Below are 19,397 nucleotides of genomic sequence, written 5' to 3'. Positions count from 1 at the left end.
AATCAACCGTTTAAGTTACTTTTCAGCGGATCAAAATCCGAAACGAACAGAACATTTTTACTGTGGCCGCGTTGCGTCCATTATTCTCTGCTAAGAGGCACGAAAAAGTTTGGTGATGTAAATAATTCGAACAAGTACAAACAATATATACGTAAACAAATCTCAGGTAATTTACGCGAAGTAGAGCACGTTTCGCGGGTTCTTGGTACCGTTTTGCACCAGGCGAACGTGACAGATATGAACCCTTACGAGGTTATGTAAACACTGCGGACCAAAACGTTTTTCAGGAAAGAACATGCCTTCTTCGGTTCGTCCCAAAGGTTCGGGCGGTGGAAGCAGAGCCCCGCCGGTCACCCCCATGTCCGAGCGGCAACAGATGGCGCTCCTCATGCAAATGACTTCGTCGAATGAGTCGGGGTCTCGGAGTCCGAGCTCGGGATCGCGGACGAGAGACCGGAACGAAAGAGGTGAAACCCCATTGCATTTAGCGGCTATTAAGGGAGACGTAGAACAAGTTTGTAGATTGTTGGCACACCGTGCTGATCCTAATGTAGCCGATTTTGCGGGTAATTCACACACATCACGCTACATTTATTTAATGATTTTACGTCCGACTGCTAAGGCGGGTCGGTATTCCCTTAGCGACGCGCTCGTGTTCCCACAGGTTGGACGCCCCTACACGAAGCATGCAATCACGGTTGGTATGAGGTGGCGTTCCGACTGCTCCAAGCTGGGGCGAATGTGAACGCGAAAGGTTTAGACAACGATACCCCTCTGCACGACGCGGTCATTAACGGGCACTTGAAACTGGTGAAACTGTTGGTGGAAAAGGGCGCCGATATAAACGCCAAAAATTCAAAAGGCAAAACTCCCCTGGACGTTGCTGTGGCGAGCGTTCAACCGTACTTACTCAACCCCGGCTTACCCTTGCCAGGTAGGTTAAGCTTACTGTTAAATTGCGTATGTTTTCCAATTCCAAGTGGAATCAAAATTTTTTCAAAAAGGGAACGAACAGTAGCACCTGTACTCTTCTTAAATTAGTTCTTCTAAAGGTTCTTAACAAATTCTGCTTCTATGTTATTTAATAGTTAAGAATTATAAAATATAATTCTAAGGATATTAGGTTCCTTTTCTTATTTTCGGGATTTTTTGGATTCACGAATCTATAATTTAGCCCGGCTGTGGTCGCGATTCCACATGAAACTTCAAAAATTGATGGCAATCAAAAAATAACTAAAATTTTAATGTCCAATGTTTGTGTGTTTGACTGTAAAACAAAAAAAAAGCGTTTTGTCCTGCACAGGTTGAGAAAAAATGACTGTATGAATGTATTTTCCCCGTTGTTTCCACTCGTACGCTAGAAATTATCAATTACCCATAAAGTGGTCTCAAATGTGAGTTGTTAGGAATTATTCTTTTGGTATCATAATTGTTTCATGTAGATTCACATACTTAAATATTTGCATTTCATTAAAGAACACCCTGATCTATTATTACATAGAAAATACATGAATCCACCTCTGAATATGGGCACATAGTCTGTCTCAATCTTCATCGCGTTGACTTGTGACGGACCCTTTCCAATAGAACTTCAACAATGGCTTTTTTTCCTATACATTTCTTGAGTGTTGACCATTTGGTGGCACTGTTCAAGAATCGTTTTTACTGTGCGTTTTGAAAAAGAGAATATAACAATGTCACGTCGAAATCACTTGTCGCTCGGTGCAAAACAGCATTGTTTTTGATCAAACGGAAGTTGTTCATACCTTGTATAAAATGAAAAAGAAGCTAGAAGAAGAAACCGACATAAATAACAAGCCACCTTCCATAGAGTTGTCTGCAAAAAGGAAAAATGGGATTTAAGTACCGCAAAATAGTCAAAAGGCAAGTGGTAATGTATGAATAAATAAAATTAAACTTCGAACAAAGGTGTGCTGTGCTAGAGAATTTAAATTCAGTACTGCCAAGCTAAAGAACTGTCAAATTTACTTAAGAAAGCACCCCATAGATCCGAAAAATTAAAACAAATGAAAATGTCCCTTGTCAACAACTTTATGACCCTGATTAATTATACCTACATATACATAAAAGTCACATTTATTAACATGGTATTAAAAGGAAGCCGAAAATACTTATCACCATTTATAACTTCAGTAAACTCGAAAAATGACGGTTTTTTATTTTAACCGTGCCGCAAAAGCTTGTTGACGAATAGTTTGCCTTGGTTTAGATTACGTTTTCTGTCACGTCATTGGTTTTGATGTGAAGATACGTTGGCCAGTTTTGCCACCCTCGGCTGCTGGCGACAAAATGGAGAGAAACTACTCTATACTCACGTCCGTCCAATAAAATTAATATTCTCGAATCAATTTTGGTAGCGTTTTGATATCTGTCAAAAGAGTCTTTTTTGATTATCGCCAGTCGCATTTTTCCCGTATTATTCGTCCTACCCCCTTAAACACACCATAATTGCGCCTGGTGAAAAAAAACGGAATAAATGGCCGAGATTTTATTGCATTCGCGGTGCTGCCACCTGTATATTCCGCGCCGGAGGCTCGAAGGAGCGTTAACCGCGCGGTCCGGTCGGGTCGACGGAGACGTGGCCTCACCGAAGGGATTTACATATAGGTACCGCACGTATAGAGATCTTGCCTATGCTAATAGTACAGGAACTCGTAAAGCAGCTATATAACACAAAATTTTGAGAAGGGCAGTTCAATGCGCGAGATTTGAAAGTTCGTTTTTAACTACTGGCAGCTCTAACAGCAAATTTTGACGTTCGATCCATAAGGCCTTGACGTAAAAAAGGAACTAACGTGTGGAAAGCATTGTTAAAAAAATTAGCAACAAGTGCAGGGTTACTGTTAAGCTGAATTACATTACACGGATCTGCGTCTTTGGTATAATTCTGTAAGTAATTTGGCGTTTTGGTTCTTTAAGCCCTATAGCCCTACAGCCATTTCTTCGGGAATTTGTGCCCGTAAATCAGCACAAACAGTTTGTTTTTATAAACTTACATATATAAAATATAACTTTGAGGTGCTAGATATCGCTGAAAATCATAAACATACTGCAGATATATCGTTGCAGCTGCACTGGTTCTTCGTTAATAATTTACGTAATTTTGTGACGAACATCTTTCTTATGTAGATATTTAAGTTTGCACTCGAGTTTGTCTCAAATCCTATTAGGACCTCATATTTGCCACACTTGCTGTAATAAGTATTCTCTACGAAAATATCACAGCTGCGGCGCATCACTTTCTGCCGTAGTGGGTCCACTCTCATTTTCTCAGAGAACGTATACCACGTCTGAATTGCGCCGGTAGGACCACCGACCGCGGGAGGCGCGTTTTCCGTCTTCGCTTCGGAACAACACACGCACACAGGCGCGCGTATCGTCGGCCTTGGCGTGAGCTTGTTTTTGCGATCTGCTCGGGTCGAATATCGTTGGGGATCGTTTTTGGGCGGCGGCGCGCCCCGCGGGAGATCGCGCTTCGTGTGCTTCATTTACCGGGAGACGAGGCCTACACCGCCGGCTATGAGACGGGCCTCTCAGGTTCACAAAGGTAAAAAAAAGCGACGGGAATCGGTAGTAAAAATCGGGGGTAGAGGGCGCGGGCGACAACGAGAGAGAGAGAGGTTTGCGCGAAATGTGAGGTTAAAGACGTTCCGCTAATTAGATCGGAGGGCCCACTTTACGCTGCGTCGTGTTTTGGGTGCCGGGATTTGCGGCGGTTCATTGGCCCTTCCGTGCGCCGCGATGTCGCTCGCTCACGGTCGCGGTAACGTTCGCGTGTCGTTGACGTTTGTTTTGCGAGGTTATTTTCTCGGATCGGCAGTAAACCGAACATTTACGTCCGCGACGGTTGGAGCATTTTTAATGACCCACTAAAGTCGTAAGAACCCTGGCCCTGATATTGGCATGTGCAGCCGTGCACAACTGTTTAGTAATGCTTGGGCAAGAAATGTTATGATGCCTCTACCCAGCGTTTTTTTTTGTGGTTAGGTCAAAATATATCCGCTGTTATATATTTGTTTTTCGTGATAAAATTGTCATATATATATTTAATTTCCTCAGAATATTATTGTCTAGACCGAGGAAAAATGTGAACCCTTTGTTGAAAGTGACGAACTTTTATTGCAGAATATCACAGGTATACAAATTTTGTTACTTCTCTTAAGATTGAATAGAACTTCTCACATTTTTAGATGAAAAAAACTACATACATGTAGACGCTACTCGGCAAATATTTGCCTAATTTGGTATTAAAACAATAGAAGAACTGAAGATAAAATCAAAATTATATCATGCCCTGGGCTAGGCGCCGGTAAGTGGAGTAAAATTAAATGGTGGTGTATGTTATTTTGCGAAAATTCTCATATGCCTCAAAATTGAAGATGGAATAATAATTTAAAGAAGATGGAATAATAATCCCAACAAACTGTATGTCTTCAATTAAAGGAAAACAAGAAACTTCAATTTAGAAAGATGAAATTGCTCAACTTTGAGGAATTGAAATAAATCCGTGCATATTTACAAGAGAAGAACTAGAAATTCTAAGGAAACAGCCGAATGCATAATGAACAACGTAGGTGAAATAAAGAATACCTTTAGATTTTATCAAAAAATATTAGAATTTTTTTGTCATGTAGATATTTTTCTTGATTTTAGATGGTGTACGGTTGGAGAATTGGCTACTTGCAATAATTGTACTTAGGTTTTTTACTTTGTAAATAAATAAAATACATTGTTGACATAATTCTGGTTTTAATGTGAAATATTTTAACTTTAACAATAATTGCCAACTCATAATGCGTTTGCTATGTAGTCTCTTTTCATCTGTCCTTGAGTTTGATGTACATTGTTTTTGTTTCCATTAAAATCCTCTTCAGTTCTTCATTATCTATATAGGCTATACGTTCCATTTCTTCAGGGTGAGAGATTTCAGTAATAACCAGTTTATGCGGCACACATTATGCAGTTATAACTGATACAATATGTATACAATATTATTAAAATTTAATGTCATTGCTCTATATGGTTGGTTTATTAAATGCTGAACAAGTTTTTCTTAGAGAGAAAACCACTGAGCAATCTCGAATTATGACTTGTAAACCACTTACACCCGAATCTTATTTCAAAATGGATGAAATTTATTACCCCGGAAAAAATGTGACGATGAACATTAAAAATAAGAAGCATAAGTTTGGTGCAAAATTGTATATACTTTGCGAACCCTCTGGTTTAGTTTTAAAAGTAAGAATTTACATTGCAAAAGTATTTAGGAATGGGACATAATGTGTTTATGGATAATTTCTACAATAGTTTTTCCTTTGCCAAAGAACTTCTAAGAAACACCTTTGTCACTGGTATTGGGTATTGGTATTGGTATTAAAGGGGGGCGCCCCCGCGGGCACCAAGCACTTAGGCCACCAGATGGGCCCGTCGTGCCCCCAGACCGCTCTAGAGGGCGTCCAGAATGCCGCCCTTCCTATAGAAGGTCAGTAAGCCCAATACCGTGCACTGAGCCCGAATCGATCAGTGTCTGCCTGCTATGTCTTGTGTAGGCCCCTGTTAGTGATCTACACTCCCTTCTGGTCAGTCTAAGCAGCTTGCTGGTCCGATGGAGGGCGGTGTGACCCGGGACCCAGACCAACGTGACATTCCTCTCCTCGGCCACTCTCCTCAGTATCCCTTTGCACTCCTTTATCAACAAGGAGCGCGTGCGCACTAACTTCAGCGCCACAAGTGCAGTCCTACTATCCGAGCAGAAGAATACCCTCCTGGGTCGGTGGTCCGCCATCAATATAGCGAAAATTTCCCCCTGAAACACAGTGCAGTACTGACACAGAAGGACCGACAAGCTCCATACCGTTGTTTCGCAGAACGCTCGAGCTCCGGCCAAATCTCCCATTCTGGACCCGTCCGTGTACCAGACAAGTTCATCCCAGGAGCCAACTCTGCCCTCTCTCCACTCTTCCCTTGATGAGAAGAGAAAGGTCCATTTGTCAAAGAAAGTCATCGCGGGGATCATGACATCACTCGGCATGCCCATGACCCCGCGATTGAATGTTCCCTCCGTCCAGAGCCCGCAGCTGGCCAGCCTGACAGCTGTCCTGGCCGCCTCCATCCGCACCCGATCCGCCAGAGAGGGCAAACCCACCAGAGCCTCTAGGGCCATCGTGGTCGCCGTTCTAAAAAAAAATCATTTTCCATTTTCGCAGAATCTGGGGGCGGTTCTCTGCGGGTGCAACCCCGCACTAGGGATGACAAGAAGGTCGCTGGTGTGCCGTCTTCGTCATCGTCCGATAGTAAACAGAAAACGGGGGGCGCGGACTCGATGGACGTGAAGGCGGGGGCGGGAAGCGCGTCGGGGACGACTGCGACCGCCCCCGATGATGTTTACGAGTTCAAATCGGTAAAAGACGGCGACTCGTCGCCCGAGAAGTGCTCTGAAGGCGACGGCGAAGCGACAGACCCGTTGTCATTGTCCGCCTCCGAGGAGGCGGCGGGAGCGGCATCGAAGCGACCGTACGCGGACTACGAGGGCGGCGAGGACTCGTCCATCGACGAGGATAACAAGAGAAAGAAGCGAAAAGAGGAGGGCGCGAAACCGGTACAAAGGAGTTCTGGTAAGTTTACGTTAAGTTTAAGTTACGACGAATATTTATGCTTTAATAAGAGTTTAAATTGACTAAAACTAATTTCTGCTTTCTAGGTTTAGCATAGTAAAATAACTGCGTCAAATTACCTTTTTTTATTACCAAAAACAAATAGGGTTATTGACAATCAGCAGCTCAACGCTTATTTTTTTATAATGCAAAGGCAAAGGATCCAGTCTCCTCATACCGTTGACATACTCTTCCAACTGCTGCGCGTGTCATATCCAGTTGTCGAGCACCAGCTCCCTGGCGAAGTCCACTTTCGATTAAAATTAAAATGTTTATTGCTGCATTTAGCATTTTATAATAGTAATAATGCTTAATCCAAACAACACTTACAATTGCTAAACTACCAAAAACAGTCTTCTTAACTTTACAATTAAAACTACTGAGTGAGTCAGAAAATAAATCAATATGCTCCTTATTTGAGAGTAAAATATTTGTCAGCTTGCACATTCGATTCAACGCCATAGTTGGAAAGAGCCTTATTTCTTGCATTAATAGGAGAAATATGAAAACCAACAGATGCCAAAAGATCTGGTGCATCCATCAAGTTATTAAGGATTTTGTACAATGTAGAGATGTCAAAAAATATGCGCCTGCTCTCCAAAGATGTCAGATTCAAAAGCTTCATAATCTCGTCGTGGTTAATTTAAGTCTATTACAAGTTAGTTACTATCATTATAACTACTGCATGAACACGTTTCATAAAAGATCAGCACACTTGACAAGTTTAAACTCATACTAAAGCATATTAATTTGTCTTCCAGATGGCAAAAATAGGTTCTAGAAAAAGAAAAACTTACAGTGTTCCGATTTAGATATTTAACTAACCGAAAACGTTTTAAAGGTCAGGGCAAGGGCCAAGGCGGTAAACAATCGGTCAGCGGTCAGGGCAAGTCCGCTGGATCAGCTACGAAGTCGGGAGGGCCTTCGGCGGGGGCGGGAGCGGCGGTTGCTGCCTCCTCGGGCGACAAGAAAAGTCCGTGTCCCAGTCCGAAACCGACAACGGTCACGGGCGGAGGCGGGGGCGCCACCAGCGACGCCGAACTCGAAGGCGGCGGCGGCGCCGGCGGTCCGGACGGAAAGACTTCCGATTTGAAGGTGCCGCCCCTGAAAATCGTCATCCCGCAGGGTAGCGGCGGCGAACAGGAGACGGGCGCCTGCAGGAACGGTAAGAACGGCCAAATAAAGAAGCACGTTTATGATCCGTAAACCCTAACCATATTTGTCACCCACGTGCTGTTATATTACCGTAAGACGGGGTTAAAAGAAACTTTTGCAAAAATTTGTATCGAGTTGTCGACACTGAGAAATCTTCTGTTAGGTAAGCAAACTAAGGTTAATTATTATCAGGTGTTTGTTATGAAATCAGTGGCGTCAGTGCGTCTAATTTCATTTATTTAGACTGATAATTCAAAAGTTAACAGATTGCCTTAAGTACAATCACAAATCCTCAACAATTGTTGCTCTTGTTTAAAGACTTTTTTATTCTCGGCCCGAGAACTGTTACGGAGAAGCAGGTCGCAATGCGGGCCAGCGTTATTAACCTGCCGGCGACGTGCATTAGGTTTTTCAAAACAGTATGCTACAAGTGAAAAATGCGAAAAAAAGATAAGAAAAGAAAACAAAACTGTAAGTAACGTAAATACATTAAACATTTTGGAAAATAAAAAATTAACAATTATAATCAGGAATTAAACAGTTTACAATGCTAATTACAATTCATTTTCAAAATGCCCACCGTTCATTTCTAAACATTCTCTTATACGTTTTATAAAATGCCGTGGAACACGAAAAAACACGCCTAAACTTTTTTAATGACTTCGCCACCGCGTATTTCGAAAATTTACAATACCATCACGACTGAATTCGGCCTAGTCATTTAAGAATTGCGGGCAATTTTGAATTTTTCCTCAAATTTGATTGCATGAAATTACTCTCAATTGTTCATTCAGAAATTCTTTCGTGAGCAGCAACAAAAAAAAAAAAACGTAATGTCCAAAATGTCAAAAAGCAGATGTCTACAGTTTGAAATGCCGATCTTTAACGAACATTAAAGAGCGTTTAGAAACAGTTGTGTAGATTCTAATTATGCTACACACTTAAACACAAAAAAACACATTTTCGACGACAATTTTGATATTTTACATACTGCCACAAAAAGTTGAAAATAAAATTTTTGGAAGCCATGGAGATTAACTATCAATTAGATTGAATACCTCTCCATCATTAAACTTAAACTTAAATTCTCACAACATTAATTAAGGTATTATTATCATTTTTCGGTATATGTAGTAGCAGGTAGTTTGTAAATACAGTGAAATCTCCCTGTAGCGAAACTCTGTATTACGAACAAAATTTGTTGTACTATTAGGTCTCCATACAAAGTTATGTATTAAACCACTCAGTTTAACGAATTTCTCATTCCCTATACCGAAAGAAAAAAGGCACATCAGGTAACAAAGTAAGGAATGAAGGCCGAAAATTGCTTTAATTCGGGAGATAGAACGGGGAGAATAGAAAAGTGATGTTTGACGTCGATATGGACTTACACCGTCGACTGTATCCACGATTTCAAAGTGCAAAGAAAAAATCATTTAGGCTGAAGCGGCAGGCAGTTTTAGTAAAAAACCAAGAAAGCCGAAATTTGAAGATTTGGATCGGGCAATGTTGCAGTGGTAACAACAGCAGCGTCTAAAAAATGTACCACTATCTGGACGTATCGTAAAACTAAAAGCAGAAAAGGTTGCTGAACAGCTTGGCATTATCAATTTTAAGGCTTCGGAAGGATGGTTGCATGGCATATGGAATATTGATTTGGCATTTCTTCCAGACAACAACAAGTGTATTACAGCCGATGGACCAGAGCGTAATAAAAAATCTTAAGAGTCGATACAGGAAAAACATTTTAATAGAAAAGATATGAATGAATTAATATGCTAGATGCAGTCAACTTCATTAGTAACGCTTGGAAAGAGGTGACACACACTCTTATCGTCATCTTTCTTCCAAGTTTCCCAACTCAATTCCCGAACACCCTGTATATCTTTGAAAACTTATTGACATTCAATTAGAAAACACGTTTGAACTACTTCCGAATTTTCGTACGATTTCTGACCGGCAGGCAAGAGCAGCTCGCAGAGGTCGCACCAGGCCCTCCCCTACGTGGTGCCCAGCTCCGGTGCCGAAGCTGCCGATAAAGACGCACCCCCAACCAGCCCGGAGGGGGGCGCCGCGGGCTCCAAAGATACCGACAAGAAAGAAACCAGCGGCGGCCAGCCGGAGGATCAGGTAAGCCCCACCCGGCGCGCGCGCCCCAGGGTCGACCTCGTGCGTGAGAGTAGGACGTGGAGGGGGGGAAGAGACGATTGACTTTTATTCCACCCTTTGTCTCCCGAAAAGCGGGCGGGCTCCGGCCAGCAGCATCAGCGCGTGTTGAGGAGTTCGCAACGCGCCGGCCCGAGCAGCGGCGACTCGTCGCCGCCCTCTCCCCCCACCGGCGCGAGCGAGCCGTCGACGGAAGTGGGAGGGGCGTCCGGGACGGCCTGCGCCGTCGTCGAATCGCAGGTAAACGCCACCCGAGGCGTGTGGGGAGGACCCGACGTGCCAACGCGCCCCAAATAGATAAAATTAGTTTACCGACAGTAGACAATTTTTTACTCTTTGACAGTGTTATAGAAAAAATTTTTTTGGGGATATCTATATGAAAAAAAAAATCAAACAATTTAGTTAATAACTTAAGCTCTTTGGCTTCTTCGTCAAATTACGTCAGAGAGAGAACATGCTCTTGTTCCTCTCTGTTATGCAAAACGCTACCGACCAACATTATATGAAAAAATTAGACAGACATTAACACCTCTTTATTCTGCAAAACATAATATGACACAAAAGCTTTGAACCCATTTGATTGAGACACTAGATTATACAAGAAACCAACAAGATGATTGGCGAAACGTCAGCAAAAACCGACACAAGCAACATTTAGAGTTAGCCAATGGAGCTCGAACGTTGCGCGACGTTTGATCTTAAAAAAAAATTACCTTTAGCACGAATACCCACAAATATTGTGTTGTATAAAGGCAGCTCTGGGTATATATAAGTAAAAACATGAAAACTTCCATCACACTGTTTGCAGATGATTCAAAACTCCATGCGAATCCTACTGAAAACTATGATGACCTTCAGAGGGACCTAACAATGATAGAAATTGGGTCCAAAAAATGGAAAATGAAACTAAACGAAGACAAATGCAATGTTTTGATTATTGCAACAAACATGTAGAACAACAGAAAGACTTTGGAATTATGATAACTTCCAACTTGAAATGGGAGACACATATTTCAAAAATAGTTAAACAGGTTAACTCTTTGGTGTTTTGTCTGAAGAAAACCTTTCTTAGTAGATCATATCAGGCCATAGTAAAACTTTATAAGTCTTTCATCCGTCCACAATTAGAATATGACCAGACAATAAGGGAATAACACAACTTCCAAACCATTTATCTAATGATTCCTGTGAGGAAAAACTTGTAAAGTTGAATGTAACAACCTTGAAAGAAGAAGAAGATTACGTGGCGATCTAATTGAGACTTGCAAGGTAATACAACACTATTTCTTATGTGAACTGAACATTTTTCAAAATGACCCGAATATCCACTCCGAAAATTAATCAAAAAAAGACTGCCACACTATAGACAAAAAGCTTCCTGTGCAATAGAGTTGTGTCTACTTGGAACTTCCTGCCGGAAGACGCAGTGTCCGCAACAAGTACTAATTCTTTCATAAACAAATTGGACAGAGAATTGCACCATCTAATGAGAGTAGGTATTCATAATAATCAATAACTCTTTTTTCCTTCTTTTTCTCTTTTGTAAAAATATTTTCCTTTTTTGTGTTATCATTGAAGATGCATTATATACAGACATACTTTTTTTTACATGGATTATTTTCTTTTTTTTTATATAACTTGTATACATGGTACATCAGACATTGGGAATTTTATTCATCAGCCTCACAGCGGTAAAGAAGACCGCGGATTTTGTTACGTTTGGGTCGGAGGAGAAGCTGGCAGAGGGTCTCCAGAAGTGGGATCATATGACGGCAGTCGTCAAACATAGATTTTCTCCTTATTCTGTGGAGTGACTAGTGTGGGGGTCAATACAGAAATATTAAAATGATTCTTTTCCTTATTTATATTTTACAAAAAAAGGATTTTAATAATATTTATGGTGTTTCAAATATTGGAAAAAAATATTGTAAACACACAACAAACCGAAACAGAAGAAAAAATAAATAAATAATATAACATATTTTTTTTCTTTAATATAATGATTTGCTGATATTTCCTATTGCTGTTTTTAATTTTGCAAAATCCTACCAAGTCACAAAATTTTTGGTATTTTTTACAAAAAAAAAACTTGTTATCCTGTAAAGTAAGATGATACTTATACTATTGCTGCATTTTTTTTGTATTCAGTTTTGTATACGTTGGTTGCAGATTTTCTTATTTAAAAAAAATTATATCTCAATATTATTATTGATTTGAGGGTTGGAAGTTTTTTGCATAAAACGGCCCAATTGAAGTCGAAAGAAGCCATCCGATAATGTACTCGACTGTTTTTCAAGTAATGAAAACGTTGCACTTTCTGCTATATCTTTTGCTTGCGAAACTGGATTCTAACTAAAGATTCGCCACAGGCTGATGTTGGTTTATTTGATTTTTTTAAGATTATAAGCAATGCAGAGAACAATGTTCCTTCAAACTTGCTGAAAGATCGAAGGTTATAAAAGGTTTGAACATTTACAGGGTCTTTCGTTAGACAAATCTTGATCAATCGTCAAATAGATCGAGTCAAAATATATAGAAATGGGAACATTAATAAATTTAGTTTGGAAAATAATATGTATTTGGCCTAAATAGAAAAATTCTCAGCTTTCTTTTTTGTGAAGTGAACAACTCACCAGGCCGGCGTAAAGTAACAAAAGCCGAACTCAGCCTTATACCTCAATATACTGACGGTTTCTTAAGTCAAAACTCCCAGATATTTCACAACTCTAGTTTGTTCAACCCTTCCATTATTTAATTTAACAAGGGTGCTTCTATTTATCATTTTCGTTTTCTGTCTTGGTCCGATTATAGTGTCGAAAATAACTTTGTTTACTCCGGAAAACCTCTTTTATCATTTTTTTTTTTATGGTAATGGTAGTATTCGATAGAGACTGTTAGTAGTGTGAGAATGATATTAAAGAAAACAAAACATGTTCTATTTGGAAGGAAATTGTTCATGAAAACAAAATTAATCCAAATAAATAATAATAATACCGATTAATAATAAAAAAGAAAAAGATCTAAATTTGCAGTTGTTGACATTTTCTTCTATATAATTTAATTATTCCCATGCATGGACGCTCGTTGATTTAAATTGCGTTTTAACAGATTTTTGAATCTTTCGAGGTAGCACCTCCAGTCTGCTTTTGACTGAAAAAAAAATGGATAGGTGTACACCCAACATTTTCTTTTAGTAAATCTATATGGCTTCGATACAGCTTTCTATATGCTTTCAGGATAAAACTTCAAAGAACTTCAGCTTTTACTAATTGAATTTTTTTTTTAAAGCTGGTACAAATTTTATTTACTGCAGAGTAGTCATTTACTTAGAAAGAACTTTTCCAAAATTTTCAATCACATCGGCCTTTATTTACTTTCTTAAATTACAAAGGGCTAAGTGGCGTTATGGATCTAAGTTAATATTTAGTTTTATAAAAATTGCAATAATTTGAAACAGCGGTCAAGTTGTCAAGAGTCAAGAGTAGAGGAAAGGGTGTTCCCATATTAATGTCTATATCGGTTGGCACCTCTGGGATCCGCCCCGGTCTCGGGTTGGGCGCCATTTTTCATCTTCGTTTCGCCCCGCTTCAGTTGCCATTTTGTGTGTCCCAGTGACGTGTTTTTTTTTTTTTTTTGGGGGGGGAGAACGCTGGGTGGATTAAAAGTTTGGAAGGGTAACCGTTGCGGACAGCTTTTCATTCATCATAAAACAATCAAAGGTAGCAAATTTCAACCCAAAATTTTCGCCATAGAACTGCGTGCCATCTTCAAAAATGGTTTAAACTCTCCTTGTTTTCTTTTTAGCGGCAGCAAAGTTTTAGCAATAGTGATAACGGACAGGATTTTTTTTCTAATTATTTTTGTGAATTACTTTATGAAACTAACCAAAATTGGTCCAACACAACCGCGACGGTCAAACATAACCTCTAAAATACCGTGAGTTTGTTGAAGTTGTAAGTGGACAGTTGACAAACAAATTGACGTCAGCAAGTGTTGCGCCCTGTAGAGGTCGTTCTAGAAATTTTCAATTATTCTTCTTCTTCAGAGCCTAAACTGCTTTTATATGGTTCGATTGGGGCGGCGCACGAATGATTCCCAGATTGGTGAAACGTTAAAGATCTGCGTCGCTGTTAAAATTATTTGGTTGGTTCATAATATTGACCGTTAGAAGAAAAATATGTTCGCGACAATCATATTTCATTTAATACACCGGTGAGCAAAAATGTAGGCCACTCAAGGAATTATTAATTATTTTGCGAAAATTCGAATCCTGTTCCATTCCTACATTTGCAACTCTCTCGGGCTTGGGCACTTCTTGATATGTCTACTAATACTTCGTCGCATCTTATTCGACATATGCTCGATGGGATTCATTTCCGGACCGAATGCTGGCCAATCAAACCGCCTAATTCCCACCTCATCACAGCATCTTTCATCAATAATAAGTTCATTTCGAAGCCAAACAGCAGAAGCTGTTTCGTAAATTTGTGGCCACCACATCCTTTTGGTTGATGATCCTTCTTCAACCGGACCCTGGTCTTCTGGTGATCAAGTCAGTCTTCTCGTGACGTTGGTATACATTTTGTACTGGGGTATTCATTATATTTTGACACCCACCTGCAGGGCTAATATTACAAATTTCAGTCGATTTCTGGACTATGTCCGTATTTATAAATTGGTTAAGGCTTTCGCGGCCCGTTGATAAGCTATTATCTTGGTTCGGGTTTAAAGGCCGTCGTCGATTGGAATTACTTCCTAACGTTTCGCTAGCACGAGTGGCGAGCTTCTTCAGAGGTCCTTCCATCTCCGATGTTGGACGTAGACTGACGATTTCTCCTGCGCAGGTTGTATTTATGCCGATTGGTGGTGGGCGGGACTTGTTCCGCTTCGGTTGGTCTCGGGATATCGATCGGTACTGCTCGGGCGTTCCTAAGGATCGGGTTCCAGATTTGGTTGAGTCTAAGGGTCTCCTCCTTTCGGTTGAAATTACAGCTCTCAAAGTGTATCCTGTGTTCCCCGCTGCCCAGTGCGTGTTCAGCTACTGCAGACTTCTCTGTATGTCCTAGCCTGCAGCTTGCTTTATGCTCCTTAAGTCTCGTTCCCATTGATCTCTTGGTAGTCCCGATGTAGACCTTTCCGCATGAACACGGAATCCGGTAGACTCCTGCAGCTGAAAGTGAGCCCCTCTTGTCCTTCGCTGACCTGATGGTCTGCTGGATCTTCTTTGTAGGCTTAAAGATTGTTTTGATGTCGTGTCTTTTCAATATTCTGCCAATCCTGTCGGTGACACTCGGAATATACGGCAGATATGCGTGGACAAAAATCGAATGATAGTGATTTTTAAACTGAAATATTTCAGAGACATTTACATAAGATAATATTGCAAAAATCTTCAAGCTTTTGTTCGATGTTAACCCTGTAGGTGGGTGTCAAAATATAATGAATAATCCTGTACAGCTCATAGACTCTTACCAACTATTCTTGTAGTTTAGCGTTTTTCTCGACCAATCCTAATGCTACAATTCTAGCCACGCGTGAATTTTTTTTGTTCACTAGTGTATATCTGAAGTAACGCTGGGAGTTTAGTAAATAGGGATTCCTCATCGAAATTAAGCAGAATATCCTGTGGATCTAATTTAGTGGCTTTAATTGTTCTGCGAAATAAAAGTTATGAAGGAATGTAAAGCATTTTGGTGTGGAGTCTGGTTTGATTTATAAACAACCGACGCAGGAGAAATCCGGAATATTTGTTAATGTAATACGGCCAAAAATATAGTGCATTTATTGCTTGGACGTTTTACAGTACCTTAACCGCAGATATGTATCGTTTTTAAGAGTTTTATCTAAATTGCAATATGTTCGTATATATTACGGAGGTATTTGAATGTGATCCGACCAGAAAAAACGTATTTATGTACCTGATTTTGTTTTCACTAAATAGTTCAAAGGGTAAGGGTAAGTATCTGTGCTCAGCAAGTTTGAAAATAATCAAATTTGTCTTGTGTTCCTGTAGATCGACAACATTCTTCTTCTTGTATTTTTGTGTCTTCTACATAGTTCTTCGATTTGTATACAAGTCTTTTTTAAGAATATAGTTAGATAAAGATACGTTATAAGAATACAGATAAATATTTATTAAAATCTTGTAATTAAACATTTTTTGAAGGTTCCTGTTTAGAAGGAGAAATATTTCAGCAAATAGAAAAACAGATCCATTTGTGTTCGGATGCTAAACAAATTGTTTTGAATTAGCACGCAGATCTAACTAGGTGTATGATGTACGACGCTTATAAAGTGAAAATGAAGTGTTTTAACCCTATTAGTGCTTAAAAAAATAGTACTGATAGACTTAAACGTTAGTTCTGCCAAAGAGTCTCAAAGAATTTTGCAATAGAAGGTTGATTATTTAAATGCAATTGAAAAATTTCCGAGAGCAAAACAGGCCAATAGTATATTTAGAAGAAACGTGGTTCGACACTGACGACATATTAAAAAAAAAAGAAAATGTGTTTTCAGTAACAAGTGTGTACTAGACTTGCCGCCTTCGCATGGAAAATGCATAATAATTCTTCATGATGGGTCCAAAAATGGTTGGGTGGAAGACGCCTTATTTTTTTGTCTGCCAAAAACGTCGGAGACCGCGGAAATATTTGATTTGAAAATAAACTGTTGCCCAATACAGTTATTGTCGTATCGTTCAGCCCAAATTAGAAATATTCGAAATACTTCTTCATATAAAGAAGAAATTAACGAATTAACGAAGAAAATATTTATCGAAAACGATTAGTGATCTTTATTATTATACTTAATATTTTGTATATTAATAAGGACACTATGTAGCAACGTAATGAAATGGAACATAATAAATTGTTATTTTGTACTAATTTTTTATGCAAATGTTTCCTAGGACGGTCCTGGAATGGTTACGGCCAGGTGTTCTATAAGGGGCCGCGGTTTTGGAGTAAAAATAGTAGGGGTCGGTTGTAATAGCACTATATTTCTGGTCCACCATTAGTAGTATCCCGTTACACGTCCAACAAATAACAAACTCGACAGGCGAATCCGACGGCGGAAACGGAACCGGCGGCGGGAGCGGCGGCCGCCGCCATCGCCGCCCCGCCCCCCGCCCCCGTCGAGCTGCACCCGCGCAAGCGCAAGCTGAAGCAGAACAAGGAGCAGTCGGCGGCGCAGCAGCAGCAACAGCAGCAGAGCCAGGAGGCGGGAGACGCGTCGTCCGAATCGCGGGAGGTCCACCCCCACGATCAGCCCATTACCAACTGCTATCGGCTGTTCCTCAACATCCGCAAACAGATCGAGAAGCGACGCAAGGGCCTGTTCCCCGTTCAGCCGAAACCGCCGCAGGGATTCAAGGACTACCTGATGAACCGGTGCACGTACGTGTTGGCGGGCACCGCCCCCACGTCACCGAACGTCACGTACCCAGCGAACCTGCCCGCGCAGCTCAAGGACCTGTTTATGGAACAGGAAAAGGAACGGTACAAACTGAGGATGCAGCACGTCATCGAGAAGGAGAAACTGGTGCTGTCGGTCGAGCAGGAAATCCTGCGAGCGCACGGCAGGGCGGCTCGCGCCTTGGCCGAGCAGTCGCTACCGTTTTCGGTGTGCACGATCCTTAGAGATGAGGAGGTGTACAATCTGATCACTCCCGAGCAGGAGGAGAAAGATCGGAACACGAGGTCGCGGTACAACGGACGTCTGTTCCTTAGCTGGTTGCAAGACGTCGACGACAAGTGGGAGAAGATAAAGGAGCACATGCTGCTGCGGCACCACAACGAGGCGGAGTCGCTACACGCCGTACAAAAAATGAACTGGGAGTGGAAGCTGAAAGAGCACTCGCTCTGCGATCGCAAGACCACGCCCAAAATCGACGAGCTTCACGTGCCGATGGTTCACGTGAGCGACGACTTTGACCTGTTGCCCGCTTAAGCGGCGGATCTCTCTCTGCTTTTTATTTAATAAATGTATATTACCATGTATATGTTACCGTCCATCTGTCACTCCCAGTTAAAATAGCAGTTTGTAACAAATTTAAAACTTACCTCCTCCCAGCTTTAAGACGTAAATTCTAGAAAAACTCTTGTTGGTTTCAAACCGCAATGCGTAGTCCAACATATATTTCAAAGTTACTGTTACTTTGCCACTAATGGTTGAACAATTAGTAAGAAAAAAATAGTTATTTTAAATCAACTTTCAGAAATATTATTGACACCAATAATTGACAATTGGGAGTAGATATATAGTGCCGATATAAGCAACAAAAACCGTACATAACCTCAATTTCCTAACCCCCCGCAGCGGGGGCCCCCCGCGCGTGGCGTCCTAGTGTCCCCCCTGGCTACCAGAGTGTAGCGTCCTGTTTTGCCCCGGTTCCGCCCGTCGCTGCTAGATGTCGCGCGCTCCGACCGTCGTAGGCCCCCCCGGTAGAGGGCGGTGAAGGTGCGGCGCGGTGACGCGGTGGATCGGGAGGATAATTACGTTGTCTACATATGAGCTAATAAATATTTACTATTGTATCTATAGTTTTTCTTTTATTAAACCGTGATTATTGAGACACTCTGTATAAGTCACTCGACTTGTTTACCGACGACCCGATCCCCCGCGTCACCACGCCACACCGTCTCCGCGCCGCACCGTCACCGCCCTCTACCGGGGGGGCCTACGACGGTCGGAGCGCGCGACATCTAGCAGCGACGGGCGGAACCGGGGCAAAACAGGACGCTACACAAGCTAGGTGGGGGCGGAGCGCACTCTGGTAGCCAGGGGGGACACTAGGATGCCACGCGCGGGGGGCACCCGCTGCGGGGGGGTTAGGAAATTGAGGTTATGTACGGTTTTTGTTGCTTATATCGGCACTATATATCTACTATTGGGGTCAAAAAGTCCTACCAAGTATTTTTATAAAAAGTAAAAATGAAAAACAACTGGACAGTTTCCCTGTAAAAATGTAATGTCAGGTCAAGAGGTCCGTTTTCGCGTTGACAGTTATCAGATCGGTTGAAAATAGTTCATCGTTATAGCGTCGTGCTAGGTTGTAAAACTAAAACATAAATTAAATTATTAAATATTGTATTTTTTGGGGTTGTAACAGGATATGGAGGGCTATTTGGATTGGAAAATGATCGGAGTTCAAAAAAAGAAAGCTATAGTTGTCCACCGCCCAAGTAGTAGTAGTAGTACTTCAAACTTCAAAAATCAAAACAAAGGAGTATAAAAAAACTTGAAAAACTTTCGTTCGTTTCAAAAAAAAGCATCCCCAAATATTTTTCATAAAAGTGAAAAAAAAAAAGGAAAATTTATAGGAACATTGATCAAATCACCTATTGCAGAACAACAAATATGGCTAAAAGCCGTTATAAGTTTTTTTTTGGCTTGGAACTGAAA

The 19,397-nt window shown here is 41.0% G+C and overlaps 1 protein-coding gene across 4 annotated transcripts; it reads left to right on the top strand.

Annotated features, from left to right (window-relative positions):
• Nucleotides 1-83: 83 nt before the first annotated feature.
• Nucleotides 84-18,621, top strand: LOC132697668 (ankyrin repeat domain-containing protein 11). Of its 4 annotated transcripts, none has more exons than XM_060663205.1 (8): nucleotides 84-166; nucleotides 288-566; nucleotides 665-934; nucleotides 6,228-6,635; nucleotides 7,516-7,839; nucleotides 9,793-9,959; nucleotides 10,071-10,235; nucleotides 17,052-18,621. In XM_060663205.1, exons 2-8 carry the CDS (start codon nucleotides 296-298, stop codon nucleotides 17,940-17,942), a joined length of 2,496 nt encoding a protein of 831 aa, XP_060519188.1. In that variant the 5' UTR covers nucleotides 84-166; nucleotides 288-295; the 3' UTR covers nucleotides 17,943-18,621. The 4 variants fall into 4 exon arrangements, with proteins under 4 accessions (XP_060519188.1, XP_060519189.1, XP_060519190.1 ...); XM_060663206.1 differs by having other exon boundaries at nucleotides 288-467; nucleotides 17,052-18,620; XM_060663207.1 differs by lacking the exon at nucleotides 10,071-10,235.
• Nucleotides 18,622-19,397: the final 776 nt, after the last annotated feature.

The sequence above is a fragment of the Cylas formicarius genome, unplaced genomic scaffold (assembly GCF_029955315.1).
Source record: "Cylas formicarius isolate icCylForm1 unplaced genomic scaffold, icCylForm1.1 PGA_scaffold_2__14_contigs__length_35257938, whole genome shotgun sequence".
Lineage (NCBI taxonomy): Eukaryota > Metazoa > Arthropoda > Insecta > Coleoptera > Brentidae > Cylas > Cylas formicarius.
Note: the sequence above shows the minus strand (reverse complement) of the source record. Positions and strands in the feature narration are given on the sequence as shown.